This window comes from Gopherus flavomarginatus, chromosome 9, assembly GCF_025201925.1.
Source record: "Gopherus flavomarginatus isolate rGopFla2 chromosome 9, rGopFla2.mat.asm, whole genome shotgun sequence".
Taxonomy (NCBI): Eukaryota; Metazoa; Chordata; order Testudines; family Testudinidae; genus Gopherus; species Gopherus flavomarginatus.
In genome coordinates, this window is record NC_066625.1 from 87,141,368 (window position 1) to 87,168,715 (window position 27,348).

The 27,348-nt window shown below is 39.7% G+C and overlaps 1 protein-coding gene across 4 annotated transcripts in view; it reads left to right on the forward strand.

Moving 5' to 3' along the window:
• The first annotated feature begins 208 nt into the window (after positions 1–208).
• Positions 209–27,348, forward strand: part of DIS3L (DIS3 like exosome 3'-5' exoribonuclease) — a 29,139-nt gene continuing 1,999 nt past the window's right edge. Inside the window, exons 1-16 of one of the 4 annotated variants that reach the window (XR_007776285.1) lie at positions 209–386; positions 2,419–2,572; positions 5,920–6,048; positions 7,619–7,754; positions 9,465–9,641; positions 10,854–10,932; positions 11,634–11,813; positions 13,301–13,470; positions 15,153–15,314; positions 16,145–16,392; positions 17,460–17,552; positions 20,710–21,243; positions 22,711–22,865; positions 22,990–23,168; positions 24,972–25,335; positions 26,855–26,948. Coding sequence is in view for 3 of the 4 variants with exons in the window: in XM_050967546.1 (XP_050823503.1) it covers positions 257–386; positions 2,419–2,572; positions 5,920–6,048; positions 7,619–7,754; positions 9,465–9,641; positions 10,854–10,932; positions 11,634–11,813; positions 13,301–13,470; positions 15,153–15,314; positions 16,145–16,392; positions 17,460–17,552; positions 20,710–21,243; positions 22,711–22,865; positions 22,990–23,168; positions 26,855–27,000 (2,672 nt within the window). In the remaining variant the exon portion in view is untranslated. Of the gene's footprint in view, positions 387–580; positions 1,055–2,418; positions 2,573–5,919; positions 6,049–7,618; positions 7,755–9,464; positions 9,642–10,853; positions 10,933–11,633; positions 11,814–13,300; positions 13,471–15,152; positions 15,315–16,144; positions 16,393–17,459; positions 17,553–20,709; positions 21,244–22,710; positions 22,866–22,989; positions 23,169–24,971; positions 25,336–26,854; positions 27,001–27,348 lie in introns of those variants that run through there. The other 3 variants (XM_050967546.1, XM_050967547.1, XM_050967549.1) reach the window with 3 other exon arrangements.

A 27,348-nucleotide genomic window follows, 5' to 3' on the forward strand; every position in this document is an offset into this window, starting at 1 on the left:
CCAGCACCATCCCTGCCCCCCTCAGCGCTACCTCCCTCAGTCAGAGCCATCGCTCCCCTCCGCTCCGCACCACCCTTTCCCGTCAGCGCCCGTTCCCTCCTTCCCCGGTCTCCTGAGCCCCCCCCCATGTGGCTCTCCGCCCGCCCTCTGAGGCAGGCTCCTCCCTGTCGGCGGGGACCAGCCTTGTGCCGCCGTGCGGCGCCGCCTCCCTTCCCAGCCTGGCCTACTCGAGCGTCCCGCGCCTCCCGCCGGCCCGATGCAGCGCACGGAGAAGGTGCTGCAGCTGCGGGGCCTGCAGGGCCGCTCGGTGCGCATCGTGCGGGAGCACTACCTGCGCCCCGACGTGCCCTGCCGCAGCGCGCTGTGCCAGGCCGCCTGCCCCCGCGGTGAGGGGGCTAGTGAAGTCGGGGGGGGGACGATAAAAGCACAAGGACGGTGGTGCTGGGGGGATAGGCGGCCGGGAGGGAGGAGTAAAGGGCATGGGGGCTTGAGGGGTCTGGGGCACCAGGAGTAGAGGGTATGAGCGGCTGGGGGCACAGGAGGGCGGCAGGGCTGGGGAGAATGGAGGAGGGTGGATTTTAGGGGCTAGTGGAGGCTGCTGGCACCAGGTTTAAGGATCCCCAGAAGCAGGGTACGGGGGGGTCACGCTCGTGGAAACGGGTCGCAGGCACCAGCTGTAGCGGGTAAAAGAGGGAATGCAGCCGCTGTATGTAGGGTGCAGAAGGTGACACCATGATTTAGGGCTACAGCAGAACTTCAGAGTTATAGACACCTTGGGAGTGGAGGTTTGTTTGTAATTCTGAAATGTTCCTAACTCTGAACAAAATGTTATGGTTTTTCTTTCAACAGTTTACACTTAAACATTGGTTTAAGCTTTGAAACTTGAATATGCAGAAGAAAATGTGTCTTTTAACCATTTCAGTTTAAATGAAATGAGCACAGAAAGTTTCTTTACCTTGGAAACAATGTTTTAAACTTTCCCTTTATTATGTTGTATGTGTGTGTCTGTCATCGTCGTCTGCTGCTGCTGCTTGATTACATGGTTCCTAGTGAGGTGTGTGCTTGACCAGTTGTTTCATAACTCTGGTGCTCATAACTGAGGTTCTGCTGCAGTGGATGCGGTTGCACCATGTGTAACAGACACTGGAGTCAGAGGTGCAGATAAAGGCACCAGGGGCTAGTGGAGGGGCCTGGTGGTATGTTGATACTAGGTGCTGATAGAGGAGGTGGGGTAGAGATTAGAAGACAGTAGGTATACTGTTGGAGGGGAGGCGTGTCACAGGCATGTAGAGGAGGGCTTGGAGGCGCTAATAATGAATCTCAGTTTTCCCCAGCCAAAGCTTTGGAGGTGCTGTACAACAACGGATACACTAGTAGAAGGGGGGGAAACTGAGTTCACAGGTTTTAAATATCATTGTTAATGAGACCAGTTGCATTGTATCAGTTCTTAGGAAACCTTAGAAAGTCAGTTGATTTGTCAGGATATGTGCAATTTAAATATAGTCCACCAATGCTTGCTGTAAATGCTGCAATCCCATATTAATAATGGCATTAGTAACAAATGGATACACATAAGAAAACATTATTTGCTCTCCGACAATCCGGGAATGCTAAATCAAATTAAAACAATCAATGTTGAGTAACATTTTCCAATTTATTTCTGCCATGAAGGATTTCTCAGGAAGTTTTAGAGAGCTAGGCCCAGCAGAATTTGTATAGTCTTTCTTTAGGGTAAACAGTAGTGATATTTTTAGCTCTGAAACCTTTCCTGTTGCAGAAATCTTTTCTCTCAAAGCATGTACATTTGTGGAATATTTTATATAGAAATATGGGTAAAGAACGCTCTGCTAGCTCTCTAGTAGTAAGTGGGTATTACTAAATCATGAATCTGTGAAAGCAGTGGTATAGAAGTACTTGTACCTCTTCCCCCCCATACCTGGAATAAATCATAAGAGTTTTTGTTTCAAATACTTAAAAAAAAATCTTTTCATGTGAAAGTAGAGAAAATTGATATGTTGTCTGCACTTTAAGTGATATATTTTGTAATGAAATCAGATTTTTGCTCACTTTAATTTTTTAATCAAATTTTTATCAGCTTGTTCCATTGATGCAAAGCCCTTGTGACCTCAGTCACAGATAGTAAAGTTTGAGAAGGCTGTATCATACGTCATTATATATTGTTTTATTAATTAGAAAAATATTGTATAAGAGAGTTAAGGATTAATATGATTTTATTCTGCTCTTCAGGGAAGTTCTATGGCGTGTGTTATGCAGGTGGTCAGACTAGATAACACTGTAGTCCCTTTTGGCTTTATAATCTAAGAATCTGTGAACTAGGATTTCCTGGCATGGGGGCATTATTAATAAACCACAATTAAAAATGATGTTTAAACTTTTAAACTTTGAATTATATTTTAGATGGGAAATTGTTGTCAGATGATGTGACTCATTATGTTGTCCCTGACTGGAAGATTGTTCAAGATTACCTTGAGATTCTTGAGTGTCCAGAGCTGAAGGGTATTATCTTCATGCAAACAGCATGTCAAGCTGTGCAGCATCAAAGGGGTCGCAGGTATCTACGCCATGATAATTTACTACTGCTTTAGACTTGTAAAATTTGTAGGAATTGAAATGGGAAAACGTAGAAGTATTTAAGCATGGAAACTTGAGCTCACCAAGACACTGATTATTTCTAATGTTTAAAAATCCCTCAAGAAACTTTATAATGTAATTGTTGGGAGGGAGAAATTGTGACTAGTTGAATATACAGAAACATCATTTTCTGTTCCTCTTTCACAGGGTCAGAGCAATAGTACAACTTGCATGTTATTCAGCAATCAGATGCCTTCTTAGAAGCAAAAGACTGACACTGCAGTTTTTGCATTTTACATTCTAAAAATACATAATTGTAAAGCAATATAATTGTATACATTTTATAAAAGTGTTGTACATGGCTTACTTTTATGTTACTATAAAAATGTACCATAAAAATACTATAAATAGATCAAACTAGATTTTTCTGGCTGATCTGTTTCTGAAATAGTTAGAAAATTACTTGACTCAGACATATTTTGTTGCTACTCTTATGGTATTTCATCTTTAAAAGAAAATCTAAATGCTAAGTATTATATAATCAATTTCAATTTTTGATCACTAAAATATATTTTTTGGATATGCAAAGGTTAATAGTATACTGCAGAAACTATGCAAGCTAACCTGTTCTCTAAAATCTGAGATACCCCAACATTTATCAAGGTTTGTCTTGCTGAAGTTAGTCATAGAAATATTACCTGTGAATATTTCAAAGGTTATATTTTAAGCATGCTTAATGGAAATACTTCTAATCCCTGAGTGGTCGTAACCAGAAGTATTTTGCTTATCCCACTATTTGCCTTTTTAGCCCTGGAACATTTCCCTGGCTATGCTTAAGTTTTCTTGTGAGTGGCGTGCCACAGCATTTGGGTATATATTAGCAATATTTTATGGCATAATATTTGACTTTATGTCTTGAAGTGTATGTCCTCTAAGAACATCTTAATCTTGTTCCATTTTTACATGATGATGCCTGGTGTGCTTCTATGCAACATATAAATCTTGTTGAAACGTTAAAATATATGCACTGGAAATATGAGTTCATTGGATCTCTGGGGGGAAAGCATCTGTTGAGTAACTCCTGACTGAAATTCAGACCAGCAGTTTTTCCATTGTTTTAATTACCTGTCTTGTAAACAGTTTTCTAATAATATTTATGCTTAATTTTATTGAACATTTTGACGTAATGGGTAGCAATTAGAGGTTTTCAGGGCTTCTTACCAATTTCTGACAAAATTTTAGATATGTTCCTTGAACAGAAATATAAACTTACTATTTACAGGTAGCTTGAGCAAAATGGTTTTCATGGTATTATGACTCCTTATATTCGGGGAAAGGATTAAATATCAGACCTGTAGGAAAAAAACACTTTGTTTATAGAAATCAAATATTTTTAGAGGAATTTTTTTTCATTATTATTCAAACAGCAACCTAAACATGCATAGCACTTTAAATACAAATATGACTGTGTCCCCATCCCACTGATAATCCAATCTAAACTAGCAGCAAAGAATCCTGTGGCACCTTATAGACTAAAAGACCTTTTGGAGCATGAGCTTTCGTGGGTGAATACCCACTTCGTCACATGCATGTGACAAAGTGGGTATTCACCCACGAAAACTTATGCTCCAAAACGTCTGTTAGTCTAGAAGGTGCCACAGGATTCTTTGCTGCTTTTACAGATCCAGACTAACACAGCTACTCCTCTGATACAATCTAAACTATTAACTTTAATGTAAGCTGTAGTTTTATTAAAAACTATCATTTTCTTTATAAATCACCATTTAAAAAAATTACCACGCACACAAAAAAAGCTTCCATATTATCTGTCTTCAGGCAAATTTTAAAACAAAAAGAGTGTGCTTAACTTTATGAATGAAAGAGGCTGAAGACAGAGGCACTTTCAGAAGAGTTTAGGCCTGAATTTTAGGACATGAGGGGCTTATTTAAACAAGATTATAAATTAGAAGCCTGAAATACACATTTAACAAAATGAAACTAACTGGTCTGCATTTGTTGTGCCATAGAGTGAAATGCAAAAAGTAAACACAAATATTGAAAGGTAAATTAGACTTAAAGAATTATATCAAGTATTTATTACTGCAGCATGATGGCCTGGATGAATCATGTGTGGCAGGGATTGATTTTAGACCTCTGGAATGAAACCAAGAGCTTCTGCTGCAGAGGTGGGCAAACTAAGGCCCTCAGGCCACATCTGGCCCATGGGACCATCCTGCCCGGTCCTTGAGCTCACGGCCGGGGAGGCTAACCCCCAGCTCCTCCCCTGCTGTCCCCCTGCTCTGCAGCTATGCTGCCATGCAGGCAGCACAGCTGGCTCCGGGCTGCGCAGCTGCTAGTCCTGCCACTCTGAGCAGCATGGTAAGGGGATGGGAAGTGGGGGGGTTGGATAAGGGGCAGGGAGTCCTGAGTGGCAGTTGGGGGACAGGGAGCAGGGGCAGTTGGGTAAGTGTGGGAGTCCCGAGGGGTGGGGGTGGATAGGGGTCAGGGAGGGTTGGTTGGGGGTGGTTCCAGGAGGGGGCGGTCAGGGGACAAGGAGCAGGATGGGTTGGATGGGTTGGGGATTCTGAGGGGGTGGATAGGGGGCGGGGGCCAGGCTGTTTGGGGAGGCACAGCCTTCCTTACCCGGCCCTCCATACAGTTTCGCAACCCCGATGTGGCCCTCAGGCCAAAAAGTTTGCCCACTCCTGCTCTACCGCCTGAGCTAAAAGATCCAGGTCAGTTAGCTCAAATACTTTAGCAGACTCAAACCTCTGTTGGGTCCAGCCACGGGGAGGGGACAGGGATCTCACTGTGGGTTACAGAGGTAAAAGGTTGTCTAAATTGACTTTTAACCCAACAGTCTCATTAATGAATTAAGCCTCACAATCTGACTTCGAAAAGTGTTATGATCTCCATTTTACAAAGGGGGAAACTGAGGCATAGAGAGGCTGAGGCTTGTCTGATGTCACATAATGCTTTGGTGGTAGAGGCTAGATAAAGCGGTGGTGTCCTGATTCGCAACTCACTGGCCTAGCCTATAGCTTGCTCTGAAAATACTGTATTGAAACAGCAAAGCATTTCTAAAAATGTTTGGTGTATACATACTGTTTTAGTAACTGTTAATTTTGCTCTAAAAGGCCAAATCCTTTTCCCGTTAAAGTTAGTGGGAAGACTTCCATTAACTATACTGGGATCAGGATTCAGCTTTATAGTGTTAAAACTAATTATTGTAATTTTCCTTCATTTTTTCCCTAAATCTTTAACTAGAATTTAAACAGCATTATTAAAAAGATGGCACAGTGTACATTTGTCTTGTTTATATTCCAGACAGTACAACAGATTGCGAAATCTAGTGAAGGATGCGCGTCATGACTGTATTCTGTTTGCTAATGAATTCCAGCAGTATTGTTATTTGCCAAGAGAGAGAGGAGAATCAATGGAGAAATGGCAGACCAGGTATGTTTTAACTAATAATGGGGGTATTCAGTGTTGCACTGAACAAAAAAGGCATGACTGTATAGACCAGGGGTCGGCAACCTTTCAGAAGTGGTGTGCCGAGTCTTCATTTATTCACTCTAACTTAAGGTTTCACATGCCATTAATACATTTTAATGTTTTTAGAAGGTCTCTTTCTATAAATCTATAATATGTAACTAAACTATTTTTGTATGTAAAGTAAATACGGTTTTTAAAATGTTTAAGAAGCTTAATTTAAAATTAAATTAAAATGCAGAGCCCCCCGCAGACTGGTGGCCAGGACCTGGGCAGTGTGAGTGCCACTGAAGATCAGCTCACGTGCCGCCTTTGGCGCATGTGCCATAGGTTGCCTACCCCTGGTATAGACCATTCATGTCTAGAAATGCTAGGACATTGGATATGTAAGACCTAAAGCTGTCAGATTACCTAGCCATAAGGTAATATGCAGCATTTGAAGTCCTAGGGGGTCCTTTTGTGATTAAGAATACATTACATAAAAATAGAGGCAAATATATTTAAAAAACATGTAATCATAAGTTTATTATAAGTAGATAAAATGAAGTGAACTGAGGAAAATTCAAAAATGGGTTCTAAAGAGATCTTTAATTGTAGGAGGTAGAACACAGTTTTATAGGAATGTTCAGGCAGAGTAGTTGTAGGTCCTTTCTGAACAGCAGCATAGCACTGTGTCTGTAATGGAAATAACTTTTAATATTCTTATCACAGTAGTCTTCTGGAACACATTAAGCCAAACTTCCAAAACTTTGATGCTTGCTTTCATGCAGAAAATGCATACAGCAACAGGCTTGACTTTCATGCTTGTATTTACATATTCAGCTTGCAATTCTGTTTGCATGGTCAAAGAAGCATTTGCTTACACAATTAGTTGACTTGCACTTGCAATTGTAGTGTACATGTGTTTGAATTTTTTAGAGCGTAAAGGGGCCTGAGCCTTCAAAAAAAAAAATTGATCCATTAATTTAAGATACATTACCTAAACCATAGACTCTCGTTGACTTCAGTGAAAGATGGATTGGGAAGAACTTGCTTACTTCTCTCTGAGGTACTTGAGGATTTAGGGTGTGCAGAACTGTGGTGGCCAAGATATGGTGTTCTTAGGCACTGTGCCTAAAACTTATCACAGACAGAAGAGCAGCTCTGGCTAGACTTTTTACACCTGCTTTGGAAAGTAATGAAGTATATTCCCACCAACGCTGCTGCCAGACATTATTGTAGATGATGCAGTGTTAGAGACATGGCTACATTCCATCTTGTTTTACAACCTCGCACTCAAAGGTGCGCTAGGTCTTTGTCATAGCTGGGTCCCATGTGGATGTGTTTTAGGGAAGGAATGAGGCTCCGTGTGCTACCTTTCTTTCATAAAGCACCCATAATTTTGACTAATATTTTGGCTGTTTGCTAACCTGATTTCCAAATCTCAGAGTATGCATGTTAGAAATGTAATCACTGATATGTAGACCCTAGAAAATGTCTTAAACGTAACAGATGCAATGTGATAGACATGTTAGTGTGAACTGTACTTTTCTAGGAGTATTTACAATGCAGCAGTATGGTATTATAATCACTGCTTGGGTCAGCTGCCGGTTGTTATGGTAACAGAAGATGAAGATGCTATCAGAGAATATGGAGGTGAAACGGAAGGAGTGTTTGTGATTTCATTCAAGGTAACGTGTTAAAAGAAATAGAAGAAAGTTGCCTTTGTGCAACATTAAAATAATGATGAATTAAGGACTATAACGTATAATGTGTATGTTAAGCCATCTCAAAGATTGCATGTAAAAATAATACACTACTGACTTTTACCTCATTTACATAAATGAAAGCAAGGATTTGAATACTAGGAATTCATCAGAACAGATAGAGGTAGATAAAATGGAGTAGGTCTGGAAGAAAACAGCAGATGCAGAAAGTGCAGGCTCTTCCTTGCTCATGTTCAGTTGCATTTGGGGCCTTTTCATCTTTTTTCCAGTTTTCGTTAAATTTTATGTTTGTGAATTATGATAGACTGAAGTCTATAGTGCAGGTACTGTGCAGGCAGCACAGCATAAGATTCATCTTAATTGTTCTGCCAGTGAGCCTCAGCCTTGAGTAGTTGGGACTATCTGTAGTAATGGGAAGGTACTTCAGTCTCCATGATCCATTCGGCTACTGGCCTCTGTTTTGACACTGTGTGTGTGTGCGTGTGTGGAGGAGGACAGTTGATGCCAATTGTTATGTGGACACTATTTTATTAGTAACCAAACTGAAACTTCACTAGTTCACTTATGAAACCGGCTCAGTATCTGCTAAGTGTAAACCACTTCTGATTACTACCAACCAGGGTTGTATTCAGTCTCGTCACTTAGTAGTGAAAATACTATAGGTGGTGGAAGGGATGTGTCAGGCTAACAATAACATTTAAACAAACCAACAAAAAACCCACTTTGTTTTAATCAGCATCTTCGATTATTAAAAATGAAGTAACTTTAACTGAATCTAATTTACTTTAAATTAGGGCTGTCAATTAATCGCAGTTAACTCATGCGATTAACTCAAAAAAAATTAATCGCGATTAATCGCAGTTTTAATCACACTGTTAATAAAATACCAATTGAAATGTATTAAATATTTTTAGATGTTGTTATACATTTTTGAAATACATTGATTTTAATTACAGCACAGAATACAAAGTGTACAGTGCTCACTTTATATTTTTTTATTACAGATAGTTGCTCTGTAAAAATGATAAAAGGAATAATAATTTTCAGTTCACCTCATACAAGTACTGCATTCAAAAATAAAACAGTTTTTTTGTACATAATTCTACATTTGTAAGTTGAACTTTCATGATAAAGAGATTGCACTACAGTACTTCTTATTAGGTGAATTGAAAAATACAATTTCTTTTGTTTTTACAGTGAAAATATTTGTAATAAAAGATAAATATAAAATGAGCCCTCTACACTTTGTAGTCTGTGTTGTAATTTAAATCAATATATCTGAAAATGTAGAAAAATCCCAAAATTAAATATATGGTATTCTATTATTGTTTAACAGCATGACTAATTGTGATTAATTTTTAATTGCTTTACAGCCCTACTTTGAATTAGATCTTTCAAAAAATTATTTCATTTTTATAATTAAAATGTTATCTGAAACTAAGATAATAAAAAACGCTTATGTGGTATTTATGGTAGCAGAGTGATTTAGTGGGGTACTACACTGTTCTTCTCTAGAGATATGGATTAATGGAGAAATGAGTTTGTGGTATTTAGGATATTGACCACCAGCACCACAGAAGCATTGTAGAGTCTGCACAGAGTTCTGTTGTGAATAGAACCATAGATCTCTATTTAAAATCATTTTTGTGCTCTGTTTATATTGTGTATAAACAGAATTACTTGGATAATTTTTGGCCCGACTTAAAAGCTGTCCATGAACTCTGCGATTCTATACTTCAATCTCGGCGTGAACGAGAGTGTGAAAGCCAAGAAAACAATGGGAAGGAATACCCTGAACATCTTCCTATGGAAGTATTGGAGGCTGGGATCAAATCTGGACGATATATACTGGTAATCTATTATTTATAGAGCATACAAGAAAGATGAGACCCTGCGCCAAGGAATTCATAGTCAAACTCAGAAAACTGATATATGAAATAACATTTAAATGCAGAAGGTTGGGAGAATGTATTGGCGAGGGAACGAGTATTATAAGGCTTCAAGAAAAATAGTGTGGTAAAGGGTGAGCTAAAAAAAATGGAAAACTGTTCCTAGAATAGAAGTGACATGAAAGAAAACATGCAGGTAACAGTGAGAGAAGGGATTGGAAGGAGTGTAATGAGCAGAGAGGGAGTATGAGGTGGATAACAAGTAAACTTTCAGAATCTTTTTGTTCCTGTCCCCTTCTTCTCAAATAAAATGAAAAAGTTCATCAGATGACAGTCTTGCGGATTCCGTAATTTTTTTTCTTCAATTTCTGGCTTTCATGGAAAGCCTTTGCTAGAAATCTGTCTAATCTTCAACTGGTCTTTAAAGATCATCATGTTACCACATGATTCACCCATCAGTTGGGAAAGTAGATACTGTGTTTAGGGGAAAGTAGATACTGTGTTTAGAAGAAACGCATCTATTTTTTTTAGAAATAAAAATTAAATGTGAAGATATAGAACCTCTCACCTTTTAGGTTGTCCATTTGAGTCCAGTTCAGGTCATTAGTAATCAGAATTCTGTACCAGCGTATAGCTATTCATTGGCTTATGTTCAGCTGTTAGTAGATACATGTCCATGTCATGAAAAATAAAAAAAACACCATAAGAGGCAGTAACCTGGTACCTTTATTGGCAGCCTCAGCAGAAAGGCAAGAATAGAATACACGGACTGAATTTTTTGCCTCTTAGGTGGTACCTCTGAGTCAAGACGGGGCAGTGCCATGTGTGTAGGTTTGCACTGACTCTGCTTGTAGTCTGTCTAGTCTGTGGATAAAAAGAGAGCAGCAGTAGTCTTCAGAGATTTCATCAGTGCTACATTAAATAAAAAACATCTAGAAATAATGCTTGGCTCTTTCAAGAATTCATTATTTCAGCTCTATTCCATGAAGTATGCTCCCCACAAGATGAAACAGTCTTGTTCTGAGTTTCCTATGAAAATGATTAGAAAACATTTTTAAATGGATTTTTAAGAAGTGAGTACTTTTAAGGTATATAAAGTTGGTCATTTTGAGGTGCGCAGATTTTTTCCCTTTGTAGTTGCATCTGTTGGTTAGTGACTGTTACTTTATTTTAGGGTGTCCTGAATGTCAATAAGCACAGAGCACAAATGGAAGCTTTTGTTCGACTTCAAGGAGCCAGTGGTAAAGAAACAGGTGAAAATATTTCTATTAAAATGCTATATTTAAAGATTAATTTGAGTGCATTCCATGCCACCTTCTGGTAACTCCTTCCAGCTAATTCAGGAACAACGGTTCCAGGCTCTCTACAAGAAGCCATACAAACTCCTCAGTCAATAGGACACTGGTAAAGAAAACGCGAGAAATTGAGTTGCTCAGGTTTTCTCCATGTGCTGAGAAAGACGCTGAAAACTGCACCACGTGTATCCCCTTTAAACAATCATCTGTATTTTCCCTTCTCCCACACTGTACAGTATAAAGAATTATGGCTCTGTCTGTCCTGAATGGTTTGGACCAACCCTGACGCCCCATAGTTGGGCAAACACTTATGCATGTGCTTAGCTTTGGCTTCAGGGAGTCTACTCACATGATTAAGGTTAAGCATGTGCACAGATGTTTGCAGGGAAAGGGCATTGGTCATTGTGGGCTGTTGACAATCTGATTGTTTTATCCAAGACTCCAAATACCAAACTGCTTAATAGCTTTTTTTAAAAACTAAGAGAGAGATTTCTCCTGACAATGTAGCATTGGTTCTTGCCAACAATCTTTTTTTGAGAGCAGTCATATAAGAACTTCCAGATTACTGCAAACTATTGTTTCAACAAAAAATAGGCAGCGGAGAAGTGGTGTGAATTTTCAGGAATGTATAGTCTATTTTATTATTATTTTAAACCTAGATCTCCAAAGTGATATACTTATTCATGGTACCAAAGCTCGGAACCGTGCAATCCATGGTGATGTAGTAGCTGTAGAGTTGTTACTCCAGCATGAATGGAAAGGAAGAACTGCTTCCCTTTGTGAGAATGATACTGAAGAAAAGGCACCAGGTGACACCTCCAGTGAACCTATGCCCACAGGTAAAGTAGACAACAGTGCAAAGTAGATTGAAAGTATTTGCCTTCCTCTATTTATGGGACTGCATTTTGCTTGCGGTTACACAGACTGCCCCCTTTCCCAATTACCAAGTTTAATCATGGAAAGGGATACCATACTAATAAACAAGATTGATAACACACACAACTACAAACAAAAACATTATTCAAACTGCGAAGTATAGCACTCTGAAGTTAGGAAATGGCAGATAAAGTGGTCTGTGCACCCTTCAGTCGGCCTCCTTAAACATATGCATTATGATACATGATCACATACTATTTTTTTCCACAGGCCCCTCTTTCAGTGCACCGGATGGACAGTGCTCATTAAATACACAGCTGTTCTATGTTGTTTTCACATTGTTCAGTGTGTGGCTCTATGCCTTATTTGTGCAGTCTATTCAAATGAATGCCTGTTCTCACTTTCAGGCAACATGGTAAATAAGAAACAGGCAGCATTATCTCCTGTAAATGTAAACAAACTTGTTTGTGTTAGCGATTGGGTGAACAAGAAGTAGGACTGAGTGGACTTGTAGCCTCTAAAGTTTTACATTGTTTTGTTTTTGAGTGCAGTTAGGTAACAAAAATCGACATATGTAAGTTACGCTTTCACAATAAAGAGATTGCACTACAGTACTTGTATGAGGTGAACTGAAAAATATTATTTCTTTTATCATTTTTACAGTGCAGATATTTGTAATAAAATAATATAAAGTGAGCTCTGTACACTTTGTATTCTGTGTTGTAATAGAAATCAATATATTTGAAAATGTAGGAAAACATCCACAAATATTTAATAAATTGCAGTTGGTTTTCGGTTGTTTAACAGTGCAATTAATATTTTTGAGTTAATCGCGTGAGTTAACTGCGATTAATCAACAGCGGTAGTCAAAACTATTCATTAATTTGGGGTGCCCAGTTTGAGACACTTAGGACCTGATTTTTCAGAGAACTTATTATATACAATTTAATATGTTCAAAGTACAGCTCCCATTGATTGCAAACCAGATCTTGTTAGCAATCCTAGTATTGGCTTGTGGATGCACAAGTTGATACTGCAGAGTAATGAATCCACCAAACCTCCTACATACTTACTTTAGTATTTCTGCCTAATCCAGTGGTCCCCAAACTGGGGGGCGTACCCACATCCGCTTGGGGGGCACAGCAGGGCCCAGACCAACCCCCCTAGGGGACAGGAAGGGATCCCCCAGCCCTGCTCTGCCCCCAGCCCCAGCTCTGCTCTCATTCCCTTTCCAGCCCCAGGTCAGATCCACCTCTAGTCCCAGCTCCTCCTCCATCCCCAGTTCTTCCCCCAGCTCCACCCCTGCTGAGGAAGCTTTGGCTGTGCAGTAATGGAGCAGGGGCACAGGTAGATTCCATTACTGGTAACGGTGGCGGGGCACAACAGGAAAAGTTTGGGCACCACTGGCCTAACCATTTGATGTCTAGCCAACGGTACTCCTCTTTCAAAGGTAGAGTTGTTGGAATCATTCAGAAGAACTGGCGAGATTATGTGGTCACTTTTCCATCCAAAGAAGAGAGTCAGTCTCAGGGTAAAAATGCCCAGAAAATTCTTGTTACACCTTGGGATTACAGAATTCCTAAAATCAGGATCAGTACACAGCAGGCTGAGGCACTACAGGTAAATAATTTGATTGCTATTTCTGCATTGTGTATGCCAATATGATAGTGCAGGTGTCATTTGTTTTAATATAATGATTTCAATGGGAGTGAAAGGTTTAAAACTATTACCTTAAGCCACTAACAGTAGTCCAAATTTTGGCCTCACATGTGTGTATACAACTAGTTGCTTCGTTTCGTGCTAATGGGAGCTTATCGGAACACTGAATTTGGGCCACTAACTAGTTATTTAAACAATACTTTCTTTTGGCATCTTCAATTAAGCAATTAAATTTAGACTGTTTCTTCATGTTTTCAAATTCTTCCTTTTAGGATAATGCCATAGTAAAACCTAATGAGTATCTACCTGAAATCCAGTTTGAATTAAGTCTTTAATACATTTTAAAGAGACCCTTTTAAGATAAAACTCATGTTTGTTTTTTAAAAGTTGTCTTTGTGATACTAAGTCTAGTGTTCTTTAGTACTGTGCTGTTCATTTTGTGAATTCCTCTGAACTTCACCATTGAAAATAATTAGTCAACTTCTTTTTGTTTCTAGTGCATTTCTTTCTCTGGTTGTCATGCATTAAACAATGTGCTACAATGTTTGGGTTGCAAATACTTTAGAGGGATGTTTAAATCTCAAGCTATCTATTTTCACGTAATCTTTAAACAAATGAAATGAAAATATTTCTGTTAATATTGGGTTTCATGTAACCTTTTGGGGTCTTGGGAGGAAGGGAGGGGGAAGTATAATCCATCTGGCATACGTCCTTTCTGACTGAATCCCAGATGCAGTATTATTCGGGCAATGCTTATAGAGGTGCAGGCAAATAAAAGAAATAATCACTTCCCCAAAAATCTTATACGTAAAATAACTACTTGTGAAATGAGGTAACAGGCTGTGTTTTTGGTATATGTAGTGTTTGGTAGTTGCTATATCCTATTTATTTAAATTTTCCTCCTCAATCTCAGTCAGTCCTCAGAAGCAGATGAAACATCTTATTTGCATGGCAGTCTAGGAGCAGCGAGGACATAATGAACGCATGAAATGCCATCATACAACTATTGCTTATAGCATCAGCCACAAATGCACTACATGTGAATTAAGACACATGGGTCTCCTTCCGTCTGACTGCTGGTTATAGACTGTAATATATTTTGGAACAAGTAGCTAATATTTTTCTTTTGTAATGATCAAGAAGTAAATTCTAGTAGTTTGAATAACAAATGCCAATTCCACCATGGAATTAAGAATTTATCAGTTATCTCTGACTTTTTTTTTATAGATTATGACTCACATATGCTAGTATAAAGATTGTGTGGGACAGTATGAATGACAGTACTAACTTTAAGTTAAAAACAACATAGCCTAGATTCTTTGCTGTGGCCGAGATCTTCTGGAGGCAGCGGAGGTGCCATCAGCAAAGAGCTATGGCTTCCTGATTCTCTGCCCCGTTGTACGTCAGAGCCTGGGGTATGCATGAATGTATCTTGATTTTTAATTTAATGATGCAGATTCTGTTATTAAATGCTTAGCCATGGTCTTTGATAAGGACAATGTATGGTCTCCTTCAGTGCATATTTTATTTTTATGTTTGCCAGTGTCTTTGGATTTCACCATTTGTCTCTCAGCTAGCACTTCCATTGATTGCTTTTCAGTGAATGCATTGCTGCCCTAACATGAGTTATTGTCTTACTGCAGGACTGTAGAGTTATTGTGCGTATTGATTCCTGGGATTCAACATCTGTGTATCCAAATGGACATTTTGTACGAGTTTTAGGACGGATAGGAGATCTCGAAGGGGAAACTGCAGTTATTCTAGTGGAGAACAGCATTTCTGTTGCCCCTTTCTCAGAAGTCCAGGTTTGATTTCATATTAATTGTACTCTTTAACATTCCGTTTTCCAAACTGTGGTCTCCCAAAGAGAGGAATCCACTGATGGTTTGAAGAGAGCTAGCTGATCACATGTGCCATCTGTCATCCCACCTATTTCCAGTTTCTGAAAATACAGGATACTTCCCTAAGACTACTTTTTCACCTAAGCAATTGCTATCATTGCACCAAGCATATTATACAATTGCAAATCACGGGGAAAGTGGTTTGAGATAAGCTGCCTGTTAAGATGTGTTTCACACTGTGAAAAAGTTTGAGAATCTCTGCTGCAATATAGTCATTCTAAGTGGAGTTTTAAAATAGTTCTGTCTTTAATATGAGGTGTTCATAATAATGATCCTTTATAGCCCAGTCCTACTATTGAAGTCAGTGTCACACTTCCCATTGATTCCAACAGGAGCAGGGACCTGCTGTCCAAGCAAAGTGTTTTGATTCTGTCCATTGTATACTTTTATAAACTGAGTGCCATAAAGAGATATGCAAAAGACAAGATACATTATTGATATTTCCCAGATCTGTAATATCACTCAGTTATTAGTCTCCAAGTCACTTGGAAGATTAGCATATTAAAGCATGGGACATAATTACTTCCTTTAAGGCAAACATGAAGGAAAGACCTGGAGAATACAAAGAGGGAATATATTTCAAATGTCTGTTTCCTGAATGAAAAATTATAATCCCAGTAATAGATACCAATATTTTGTGGCACTGTAAGAGAAAAAGGGAATTTTAAATCTACTTTGTAACCTCTGTATGTGGAAAATTTATAAAATTATTATTGCCAATACTCTTTATGTAGATGTGTGAGATGCCTTCCAGTACCTCAGAGAATCCATGGAATGTGAATCCAGAGGAGGAACCAAAACGCATAGACTTGAGGAATACGCATTTGATATTCAGCATTGACCCCAAAGGCTGTGAAGATGTGGATGATGCGCTGTCCATTAGAACATTAGCCAATGGGAACCTAGAGCTAGGTGTCCACATTGCAGATGTAACCCACTTTGTGGCAATAAATTCTTACACTGACATTGAGGCCAGAGCAAGGTAAGTTTTATTTACTATGGAAAGTGTAAAGCATATTGGGGAAGGAAGTTTGTAGTGAGGCTGTCTTAAACAATATAAAGAGATTACTGAGCATGGGAAACCTACTGCTTTTCTAAAGAGTAACTGACAACAAAAACAGGTTTTAAAAAAATAAACTAGGTAGATAAGGTGTCACGTTCACTAGGCTCAGCTGCTGCAAAAATATTTAGTGGAAGCTGCTGGTGGCCTACTGCCTACTCTGGAGACAGCAGGATTGTGAGGGAAGGAATCCCTTTTGACCAGCTTTGTTTCCTTTTTTATCCATAAAATGTCTGTCTCTCAGTGAGTCATGTTTTGAAGTTTAGTAAACTTAATTATTTGATGCAATTAATAGAATTGTCCTGTATTGTTTCAGTGCTGCTATACTTTTTGGAGGGACTGTATCTTTACAGAAGGCAAAACATCTGTTGCACAAGACGCAGCCCTTACATGAATTCCAACATATAAAAATCATTACTAAAAGCATAAGAGAGGCTTTTTTGTGCTATCACATAGCAGAGCCAACAAGTACAATTTCTGATACTTAGTATCGGCAGCTGGAAAACTTATGACTGTGAGAAGGATACTGACATGTACTGGATTTTCATTTGCCAGATATATGTCAGTCCGTTTCTATCTTGCCATTATCTTGAAATTAAAATATTCAAACAGCTTTTATTAAATATATTGCTTTATGTAATTGCAGACTTATATAAACTTGATAGCCAGTGAAGATACATGGTACAGACTATGAATAATCCTTTTTATTCCCTGACTGTTTAGGCCTTAACCGTGCATTCCTTGTGTACCCACAACTCTAGATTGAAGTTGTGTGAGGAAAGCAGGATTGGGCCCATAATTTGTAAATTAATGTTTATTTAACTTGATTGCATTTCTGCCCTTGTGTGCATTGTGTAAAACTAACCTTTCGAAATCATGCTGACATTTCTATCCTCTTATGCTGAAGCTGTGCTTATGTTGCAAACTGCTTGAGAGATGTACTTGAATGTGTCCCTGTGAAGAGTACAATAAATATGTTTTATGTTCAGGGCAACAACGCATTATTTAGCTGATCGTCGTTATGATATGCTGCCTTCCATCCTGAGTGCTGATTTATGCTCTCTTCTTAGCAGAGTTGAAAGGTATGATTTTTGTAATATTTATGACTAAAGAGGGATCTGCTGATGCATGAGGGATTTACACAAATAACTTTATTATTGCTACCAGCAGGTACCTGAGTATATCCCTTGTACAAACATCCAGTATTAACATGTTTAGGATCATGTATATAAATATCCCATGTGTAGTGAGATTAATTCTGTAAAACTAATAAGGAATTTTGGCTAGGTGCCTGGAAGTGGAAGGGCCACACTTAGAATGCCATACTCAGGGCAGATGGCAAGAAATAGGATAGACAATCCCCCAAAACTGGTGGTTTATTCTATAATTGGATTTACCAAGCCAGTAACAAAAGAGCTTCTGCAGTACCACACTGGTTAACCGAAGCCAAACACAGTCCCCTTTAGGCATTCCAGAGCCAAGGGCCAAATATCAAGCTGTCAGCCAATGCTTAGTAAACTGATTAAAGATTTATTAATAAAAAAGAAGAGCGTTATAAATGGTTAAGGAATCATATACATACAAGTGATTGCAAAGTGCTAATATCAGGTTTGTAGCAGTAATGAAACAGACTGTGGCTTGCAGAAGTCTCTCTGATAACTTTCAAAAGGTTGGAAGGTCCTCAGTCCACGGTTCAAGATGCTCCTTTTAGCTGTAAATCCACAGTCCAGAGAATTAGAGCAGGAAAGAGGCAAAATGGAGGGGTCTCAGAGATCTTTTATATCCTTTGTCATATGCATGGAAGTTTACTGTCCCAGGTACTGGCCCAAGATGGAGTCAAGGGTCCCATGAGCATATCACATGTCCTTACATAGTTTGCTGATTCATAAGAGGTGGCCACTGGCTCCTCGCTGACTGAGGCATCTTCAGGAAGAGCTATCTGGGCAGAATAAGTTTCTTCTATGGCCCATTGTGACATTGGGGAGTCCTCAAGGGCCATCAACACATAGCTGTCTAGCCTTGATGTAAAGCTATCTGGAGGGTGTCACCCAGGAATACAGTGCAGGTTTAAGATACAAGCACATAGCAAATATTCATAACTTCATATACAAGGATGCTACATGCATATAAATAGGATAATCATACTTAGCCAATCATAACTTTTCCATTGATACTTTACATGATATACTTTGTATAAGATTTATTGCAGCTTGGTACCAACGGTGACTGCATTAGTGTAACCAGTCATTTTTATACAGCATCCTGGGAATCACTTCTTTAAAAAATTAGGAAACATGTACTTTTACTTATTTACTTTGGTGTAAGTTAATGTGTATTTGCATTTTTTTAAATCCAAAAGTTAGAGAGTTACATGCATTTAAAAAAAAACCCTGTGAAAGAACCGACTTAGACCATGGTCCTACAAAGATTATACTTGTGCTAACCTGTTTATTTAGTGAGAATAGTTCTGTTGAGCAGTCTAGCATGTACACGAGCCTTTATAGGATTAGAGCGTTAGCATGCAATCACAACTGAAGCTGAGGTGGGACCTTTTTATTAAATGTAATATATTCCCACAACATTTTTTGGCACGTAAGTGTCCCATTGGTAATGCTCCCTTAATGGCCATTCCTCTCTATTTTTAAAGAGATTTTTTTTGGATGAATTTCATGCTAACAGAAATTCTATGGGTCAGAGTATAGTTGTTTTTTATATCCATTCAAACATTGGCACCTGAGTCTGTCCACAAAAGATTATCAGTTGTGCCTGATGTTTCCTGATGTGGACACCTCTACGATGGGATTTGCCGTCAGATGTTAATAATTTAGGCAACCAAACTTAATTGTAGAGATGAGAAGGTCTTCTCTTCTTTGAGTGGTTGTCCACACGGACTCCACTCCTGGTGTGTAGGTGCCCCAAATGTGCAATAGGTGTCTATTGGGGCTCACATCTATGCCGTAGATGTCCTCAGCCCCTTTCCTCTCCTGAGGGCAGAGAGACCCAACCATCCCTCAGTTCCTTCTTACCGCGCAGGGTTGTGAGACAGAACCTCGGCAACGTCTATATTCTCTGTGCACTATTCTACAGTTAGATGTGTTAAACTTAGTTACTAGTTCATATAGTTATTTGCCTGTTGACCAGAAAAAAACAAACAAACCAAAGATTTGTTTCAGTTGAGGCTAGACAGCCCTCCCCCAGGTACAAGAATGCCAGCAACATGGCAGGAGCTAAATCTCTGGGGTTCCTGTGATGCTTCAGTACTGATTAGCAATGAGTGAATAGGAGAAGGACCTATTTCTGAGAATGTTGTTCTCTTTAAGCAAACTCTGAAAGCTACAGAAGTCGGTGTGAGGTTGTTCCTCAAGACCTTGATGCAAGCCGCCTATGGACACTGTGAGGAAGGACATTGCTAACCACAGTCCCTCTCCGTTAGTGGCCCGGTAAACCAAGATTTCACCTCCAAGCTCTAGAGCTTGTCAAGAGTGGAATCCCTGGGAGCAATCACACAAAGAAGAGAGAATGGTTACTTACCTTAACAGTGACTTTGGTCCTTTGAGATGTGTTGTCTGTGTGGATTCTATGACCCTGCTAAGATGAAGTCTTTCTCTGGGATTTTGTATTGGCGAAGGAACTGAGGGATGGTTGGGCCCATTCCATGCTTTATGCCCTCAGTTTGGGGGGGGGTGCAAGGGCATATGGGGTGTCAGTGTGGCCATAACAGACACTGCTGGCTAAAATAATCCACTCATGCACGAATGAGGCACATGCACCCCAAGAGTGGAATCCACGTGGACAACACATCTCAAAGACCCACGGTAACAACTGTTCTTTCTAATTACCAACCACCTGAGCCAATGAGAAATAGAAATATAAAACACGGTCTTTTTATAGGTTTAAAAATAACAGATCAAGATGCTCTTGATACATTTTACTAAGATGCCTTCAAAGTAAATGAATACAGTACAACTGCACTTAAAAACAAAAGTGGCTGTATTTCTTAGAAGTAGAATACCACCATTGCTTATATAATTCTTCTTCATGTATTGGCCATGTTGTCCCCAGGGTTGAAAGGTAAGGGCATGAACAAGTGGCACTACCATGCCCATTTGTTTCATGAAGTATAATGATAGAGCTGTTGGTACAAAACAGAATCTGTAGGCTTGTCATATGTTGATATCTTTCAAGTTCTGTTTTATGAAAACTGTAAGTGGTTGATTAACTGAAGTTTTTATTTTTAAGGTATGCTGTCAGTGTCATGTGGGAGCTAGATACAAAGTCATATGAAATCCTGAGAGTCTGGTACAACAGAACCATCATTCAGTCTTCATACAAATTGGTCTACGAGGTAGCTCAGGGATTATTAGATGGTGACCTAAGTGTTGTTGATGATATCCTAGAACTCAAAGAACTGGATGAGAGAACTAGACAACAGAAGCTGGAAGAACTGGTCTGGGCAATAGGAAAACTGACTGATATAGCTCGACGTGTTCGGGCTAAACGTGACAGTTGTGGCGCTCTAGAGCTGGAAGGAATAGAAATAAGAGTGCAGCTGGATGATAAAAAGAACATTCATGATCTCATTCCTAAACAGCCGCTGGAGGTGCATGAGACTGTTGCTGAATGTATGATCCTTGCTAACCACTGGGTGGCAAAGATGATTTGGGAGAGCTTTCCTCACCATGCTTTGCTGCGCCAACACCCTCCACCACGACAAGAATTTTTTTCTGAGCTCCGAGAATGCGCGAGTGCCAAAGGCTTTTCCATAGACACACGGTACCTTTTACTTCTCTTAGTTAGTTTTAAGCACTGAGAGTGAAATTCCACTGGTTAACCATTATAACTTAGACAAATATTTACAAACTATTATAAACATCACTGTAATTGATGATTCATATCACTTCTTAAAAGTGATGTCTTATTTCAGGGTAGCCTTTCAGTGAATTGGGTGTTGCCATTCTAACTGAGGGATGTTATCTGAAGCTCATTTGGCTGGGCCAGGAATAGATGTTACCTGAATCATCTGGAAGTAGTGGGGGCAAAAAACCCTAACTTGTTTTAAGACTGACCTTGTTAAGTTTATGGAGGGGATGATATGATGAGATTGCCCACAATGGCATGTAGCCCATCTGTGACTGCTATTAGCAAATAGCCCCAGTGGCCTGAGATGAGACAGTACAGGGAGAGGGCTCTGAGTTACTACTGAGAATTTTTTCCTAGCTGTCTGTTTGGTGGGTCTCACCCACATGGTCAGGATCTAACTTATTGCCATATTTGGGGAAGGAATTTTTCCTAGGTCAGACTGGCAGAGACTGGGGTGCCGGGGGGTTGTCCTCCTTCTGCAGCATGAGCCACAGTTCACATGCTGGTTTGAACTAGAGTAAATAGTGGATTCTCTGTTACTTGGAGTCTTCAGATCAAGATATGAGGACTGCATTAACTCAGTCAAAGGTTGTGGGCTTACTACAGGAGTGTGTGGGTGAGGTTCTATGGCCTGCAATGTGTAATAGGTCAGATTAGAAACTAGATGATCAGGAAGGTCCCTTCTGGCCTGAGTGTAAATGTGTCCTAACATTCTGTCCAGTCAGTGTGGAAGGGCCAAATTGTGTTCACTCTGATTTTTAAGACAGTTCTAGCTTTGGTTGCTTCCTAGTTCCTCTGGTAGCAATCTGAGGGATTGCCCTGGTTTGAGTACAGGAGACTCAGTAGAATATGAGTTAGTATTTAAAATTTAGGGAAAGGTTGTACCTGTGAAGGTCGTGGTATGGACCAGTGTGACTCCAAGGGAGGCACTAAGGGAAGTACTTTCCGGAGCTCCTGGGAATAACTGTGTATTCACAACTACGTCCTTATGGGTGGGGTGCAGCTTACCCCTCCTGCCATTTGTGGCCCACACTGCAGACCAGTGCTTGTAGAGTGGGTGAAACAAGCTCTGCTGTCCATTTTATCATAACTGGGCAACCTCACCGAAATAAAAATAGAGTAGCCCCCATGCTCCAGTCCTGCCTGGCCCTCACATGGCATGCATAAGAGGAAGAGCAACTAAATGAAATTTGGCATTTTCAAGTAAGAATACTGTTCTAGGGCAGAGGTGCTGCTACAGTTTTTGGTATAGAAGTATTAATGACTATGCAGAATGCAATCTGATTATTACTTGAATGTGTATTCCCTTGCTGCTGTTTAATCACATGCTCTAATGTTCAGGGACAGCATAATTACGAATTAATGGTTTGTTTTTGGTAGGTCTAATAAAGCACTGGCTGATTCTCTGAGTAAAGCAGATGATCCCTTAGATCCAACTGTGAATAAATTACTGCGGTCCATGGCTACTCAGGCGATGTCTAATGCACAGTACTTCTCGACTGGTTCGTGCCCCGAAGAAGAGTTCCATCATTATGGTACCTTACCCCTGGTGTGTGTGGGTGTGTGTGTGTGTATGTGTGTGTATATGCACGTGCACTTCCATGTATGTGGTTTTTTTATTTACATTATTTTTTTTGTCACTGTCTCCCTTTGTCTTAGGACTTGCCCTAGATAAATATACGCATTTTACTTCTCCAATTAGAAGATATGCTGATATTGTTGTCCACAGACTGCTAATGGCTGCCACTTTAAAAGATACTAAAGTAAATGTTACGGCTAATTTGTTCAGCAGCAAAGATCTTGAGGAATTGTGTAGACACATCAACAACAGAAACAGGGTAAGATGGATGGCAGTTGTGTCTTCAGATGTGTTTGAACACCACCTTGTGCAATGGGCCCTGATCCTGATTGGGAGCCTCTGGGTACTACAGTAACACATAGTAAAATTAGTCTTTTAATTAATAATTAAACATAATTAAATCCTAGTGTAAAGTGAGACCATAATCAAAGGAATACAAGTAAAAAACTTGAAATTGTCATTACAGCTTACACTGAGGCAGAACAGGAAAATGTATAACCAGGTGTGCAAAGTTCGAGTCCTCTTGAGTGTGCGGTGAAGCATGAGAAAGGCGGGGTACTTACTACACTTGAAGTATACAGGAACTTGCAGTATGTGCTTATTCAGTGAGGGATATTACAGAAATTTTAAATAGTAATTCCTTTTTTTAAATGGTTAACAAGAAACCCCAACCTTTTTTAAACATCCTGTTTCTCAAAGAAGGCTCTGGAGTTGTTTGTGTTTTTCAAATCCTTACCACCCTTAGGGTTTCTCTGCTTCAGCCTGAGCCACAGTATTTTGACAACACAGGAACTACTGTGTAGGGAAGCTGGCCCAGTTTTGCCAGTGCTGAAAGCAGCCTTGATGGCAGGAGATGCTAAAGTTTGGACTGAAAATAACAAAATATTTTTTGATTTTGGAGGGCTAAGAGTCTTCGATCTGTGTGCCTCTTGCCACAGCTGAGAAAAAATTGGTACCATTGGGCTACATTTTGTTCTCAAAGCCATGCGCACATCTAAGGAATATACTGTGGCCTTTCGTTAACCAGGTTGCTTCCTTTCTCAGCTATTGTATTAGTGCTAAAAATTAATGACTTATTTTAAGAAGGTTAACAATACTTCAGTTTCTTTGAGGCATCTCTGAGTTTTTCCATTTCCTTCTCTAATGTTTTTCAGACCTGAAAAACCCTTATTCTCCAAATTTTAGTGATTTTTTTCACTGAAGTTTTGATGTTCAAAAATGTACAGCTTGATTCTGAGACTATGTAGCTATCTTCAACCTTAGGATAAAAATTTGGGGATTAACCTTCCAGATCTTTTGGTGTTCCTGCTAGAACTTGGTGCTTGACTTTTTTTTTCATTTAAAAATAAAAGTTTTTGCCAGTTCATGGCCTGACTTGGGTCAGGCAAGTTCTGCTGATGTAAGTAAATTTTCCTGTATTGAGTTTTTAACAGAGCAGCTGCCAAATTTGTAAATCTGTAGGGACAGAGTTTGATAAGATCTTCAAGAGACAAAAATAATTTAGGTTTAAAGAGTAGCTGGACTTGCATCACTTATGAAAAGGGAGGGTCAGAGAGAATAAATCATAGATGTTAGCTACACTTTTTGCTTTGGACATCTTGCAGAGGCAGACTCTCCCTCTCTCTGGGACAGGAAGCCCCTTCTACCTCTGCAAAGACTGTGTCATCAGCAGAGCCTGCAGCAGAAGCTAGCTAAAAGTAGCCTAAGGGCTGATCTTCATAGTGCGGTAATGCACACCATCAGTGTGTGATTTCTAAAGTTCACTAATGTGCAGTAATTGGTCCCTGTGTAGACCCTAACATGCTTTAATGTGTAATAAATAAATAAATAAATAAGAGCTTGCTGGAGCTGCTTAGTGGACCAGTTACCGGCTGTACTTAGCTTCTGCTCCAGCTGTACTGGCCTAGTCCACCTGTTAATTCTTCCCATCCCTTGCTCATAATGGAGGAAATAATGGGAGTAGAGTTGGTGATAGTGGCTTCTCTCTGCAAACAGAAAGGAAAAGGATCTGATATGGATTTCCCCACTCTAAATAAACTATCATTAATTTTTTTTTTTAAAGCTGTGATGTGCGTGAAGGGGCCTGGTCTACACTACAAAGTTAGGTCAATGACCTAGGAGTGCGTGTGTCTACACTTAAATTTGTACCACTGATGGAAGTGCCCCATTACAGCAATGCAGTACTGCCACCTCTGCAAGCAGCACTGAGCCGTGATCGATGAACTGAGACTGATGCAGTGGGAGTGCATGGAGACAGTTGCACACTGAGAAGTTGACCTCTGGCTCCTAGTCACCAGTGCGCAACTCATTTCTGCCCCACATGCATTGCTAAAAGTTCCCAAAAGACTGTGTGCTGGATGGTGGTGGGTTGTACACTGGGATACCTAGCCATCGAGCACTGCACTATGTCAACACAAGCACTCCTGGTGAGTACATGCAGCGCCAGTGTAAGGAGCCAAGTATGCCTGCACACAAGCCATATACTAACTGTGGTGGCTTTATGCCTACATAACTTGCATTGACCAAAGTTTATAGTGTAGACATGACAGTAAGGCTGGTCTACATTGGGAACTTATATTGGCATAACTACATCTCTCGCGGATGTGAAAAATCCACGCCCGAGCTGTGTAGCTTTGCTGACCTAACCCCCAATGTAGACCGTGCTAGGTGGATGAAAGAATTCTTCCATCAGCCTAGCTCCTATCTCTTGGGGAGGTGGGTTAACTGTTGCGACAAGAGAACCCTTCCTGTTGCTGTAGTGAGTGTGTCTATGCTTAAGTGTGACAGTGGCACAGATGCAGTGCTCCAAGTGTAGACGAGCCCTAAATTGAGCTTTACTGCTGGAGAACCAAAAGAGGCCTGATGGTGTTGCAATAAAGAGACATGGTGGGTGAGGTAATAATTTTTATTGGACCATTTTCTGTTGGTGAAAGACACAAGCTTGTGAGCTTACATAGAGCTCTTCTTCAGGTCTGGGAAAGGTGCTCAGTGTCATACTGAAATAAAAGATGGCACATACAAGGAATTAACATGATGTAAGAGACCAGTCAAGGTGAAGTGGGTAGTTAACACCTCTGTAGGACAAAGGTGTGGGTTAGTTGGTTACAGATTGTTGTAATAAGCCGTAAATCCAGTGTCTTTATTATGTCCCTGGTTTTTAGTGTATAGTAGAATTATGAATTTAAGTTCTCAGGCTCATCTTTTGATGGTGTTGTGCAGGTTTCCTTTGAGGACTGAGAGGTCAGATATGGAATGACCATTTTGTGAAAAGTGTTTGCCCATAGGAGATCGGCTGTTTTTTGTCTTTTATCATTTTTCTGTGTGAGTTCATTTGAGAATGTAGTTTGTTATTGTATTGTTTCACCCACATAGTTGTTGGGGCATTTAATGCACTGGATGAGGTATGCGTAGGATCCATGGGCTTGAAGGGTGTTATAGGAGGGTACTGATTAGTATACCTGTGGATATATGGCTGCAGGTTTTGCATATGTTACTGTAGGGGCTGGGGCTGCTTTCGGTTGGTTAACACTCCATTTATTTCAGTTTCTATAAGAGACATTGTTAAATACAGACTGCTCAGCCCTGTACAAGATGGTAGTACAACATTTCAGAAGTACTTCATAATGCGTTTGCACTGTAAATGATATTGTTAACTTTTGCAAAGCTGTCTGTCTTAAGGTATTTAGTCTTTGAATACTGTTCTTTCTTTAAGATAACTGCAACAGAAAGGTATGAAAATTATAAAATTGAAGAGTTTGGCCAGTTTTCTTCCAGGAGTTATAATGTAAGATGTCCTTGAAGGTGTATTTTTGTAAAACTTAAATTAAATAAATAGTGGCATGACCTTTCTAGAGACTTAAAATTACTGAAGTTAAATAAGCTTCTTCTGGAACATTTTATTTTAACATCTTTCTAAAGTCTTTTTATGGGGCACTCTTTTGACAGGCTGCACAACATGCCCAGAAACAGTCTACGGAGCTTTTTCAGTGTATGTATTTCAAAGACAAAGTCTCTGAAAGAGATGAGCGCTGTACAGCAGATGGTGTTATTTACTCCATTCGAACAAATGGGGTACTTGTTTTTGTACCAAGGTAAGTCAGGGCTTGCAGTTGGTAAAGAAATAAGATACAGCAAGGTGTGTTCCTGCTGCATTTATGGAAATGTGTGGTTCTTGAGAAAGGCAGCAGTAGCTGACTACAGCTTAGTTCGTTGTTGGAAGATGGCTTAGTTTTAACTTTTTTTTTTTTTAATAATTTAGGCCCAATGGTTTTCTAGCCCTTGACTTTAAAAAGCATAAAAGTTCCTAAAAGGAAGAAAAAGGGGATGATATATACACTGTATTTATCTATTTTGAATTCTTAATTTCTGACCTTAAATGACTGTTTTTAACCCTCTTATTGCCCAGCTTCCTTTTAATTGAAATTTGTGTCCCTACCAGC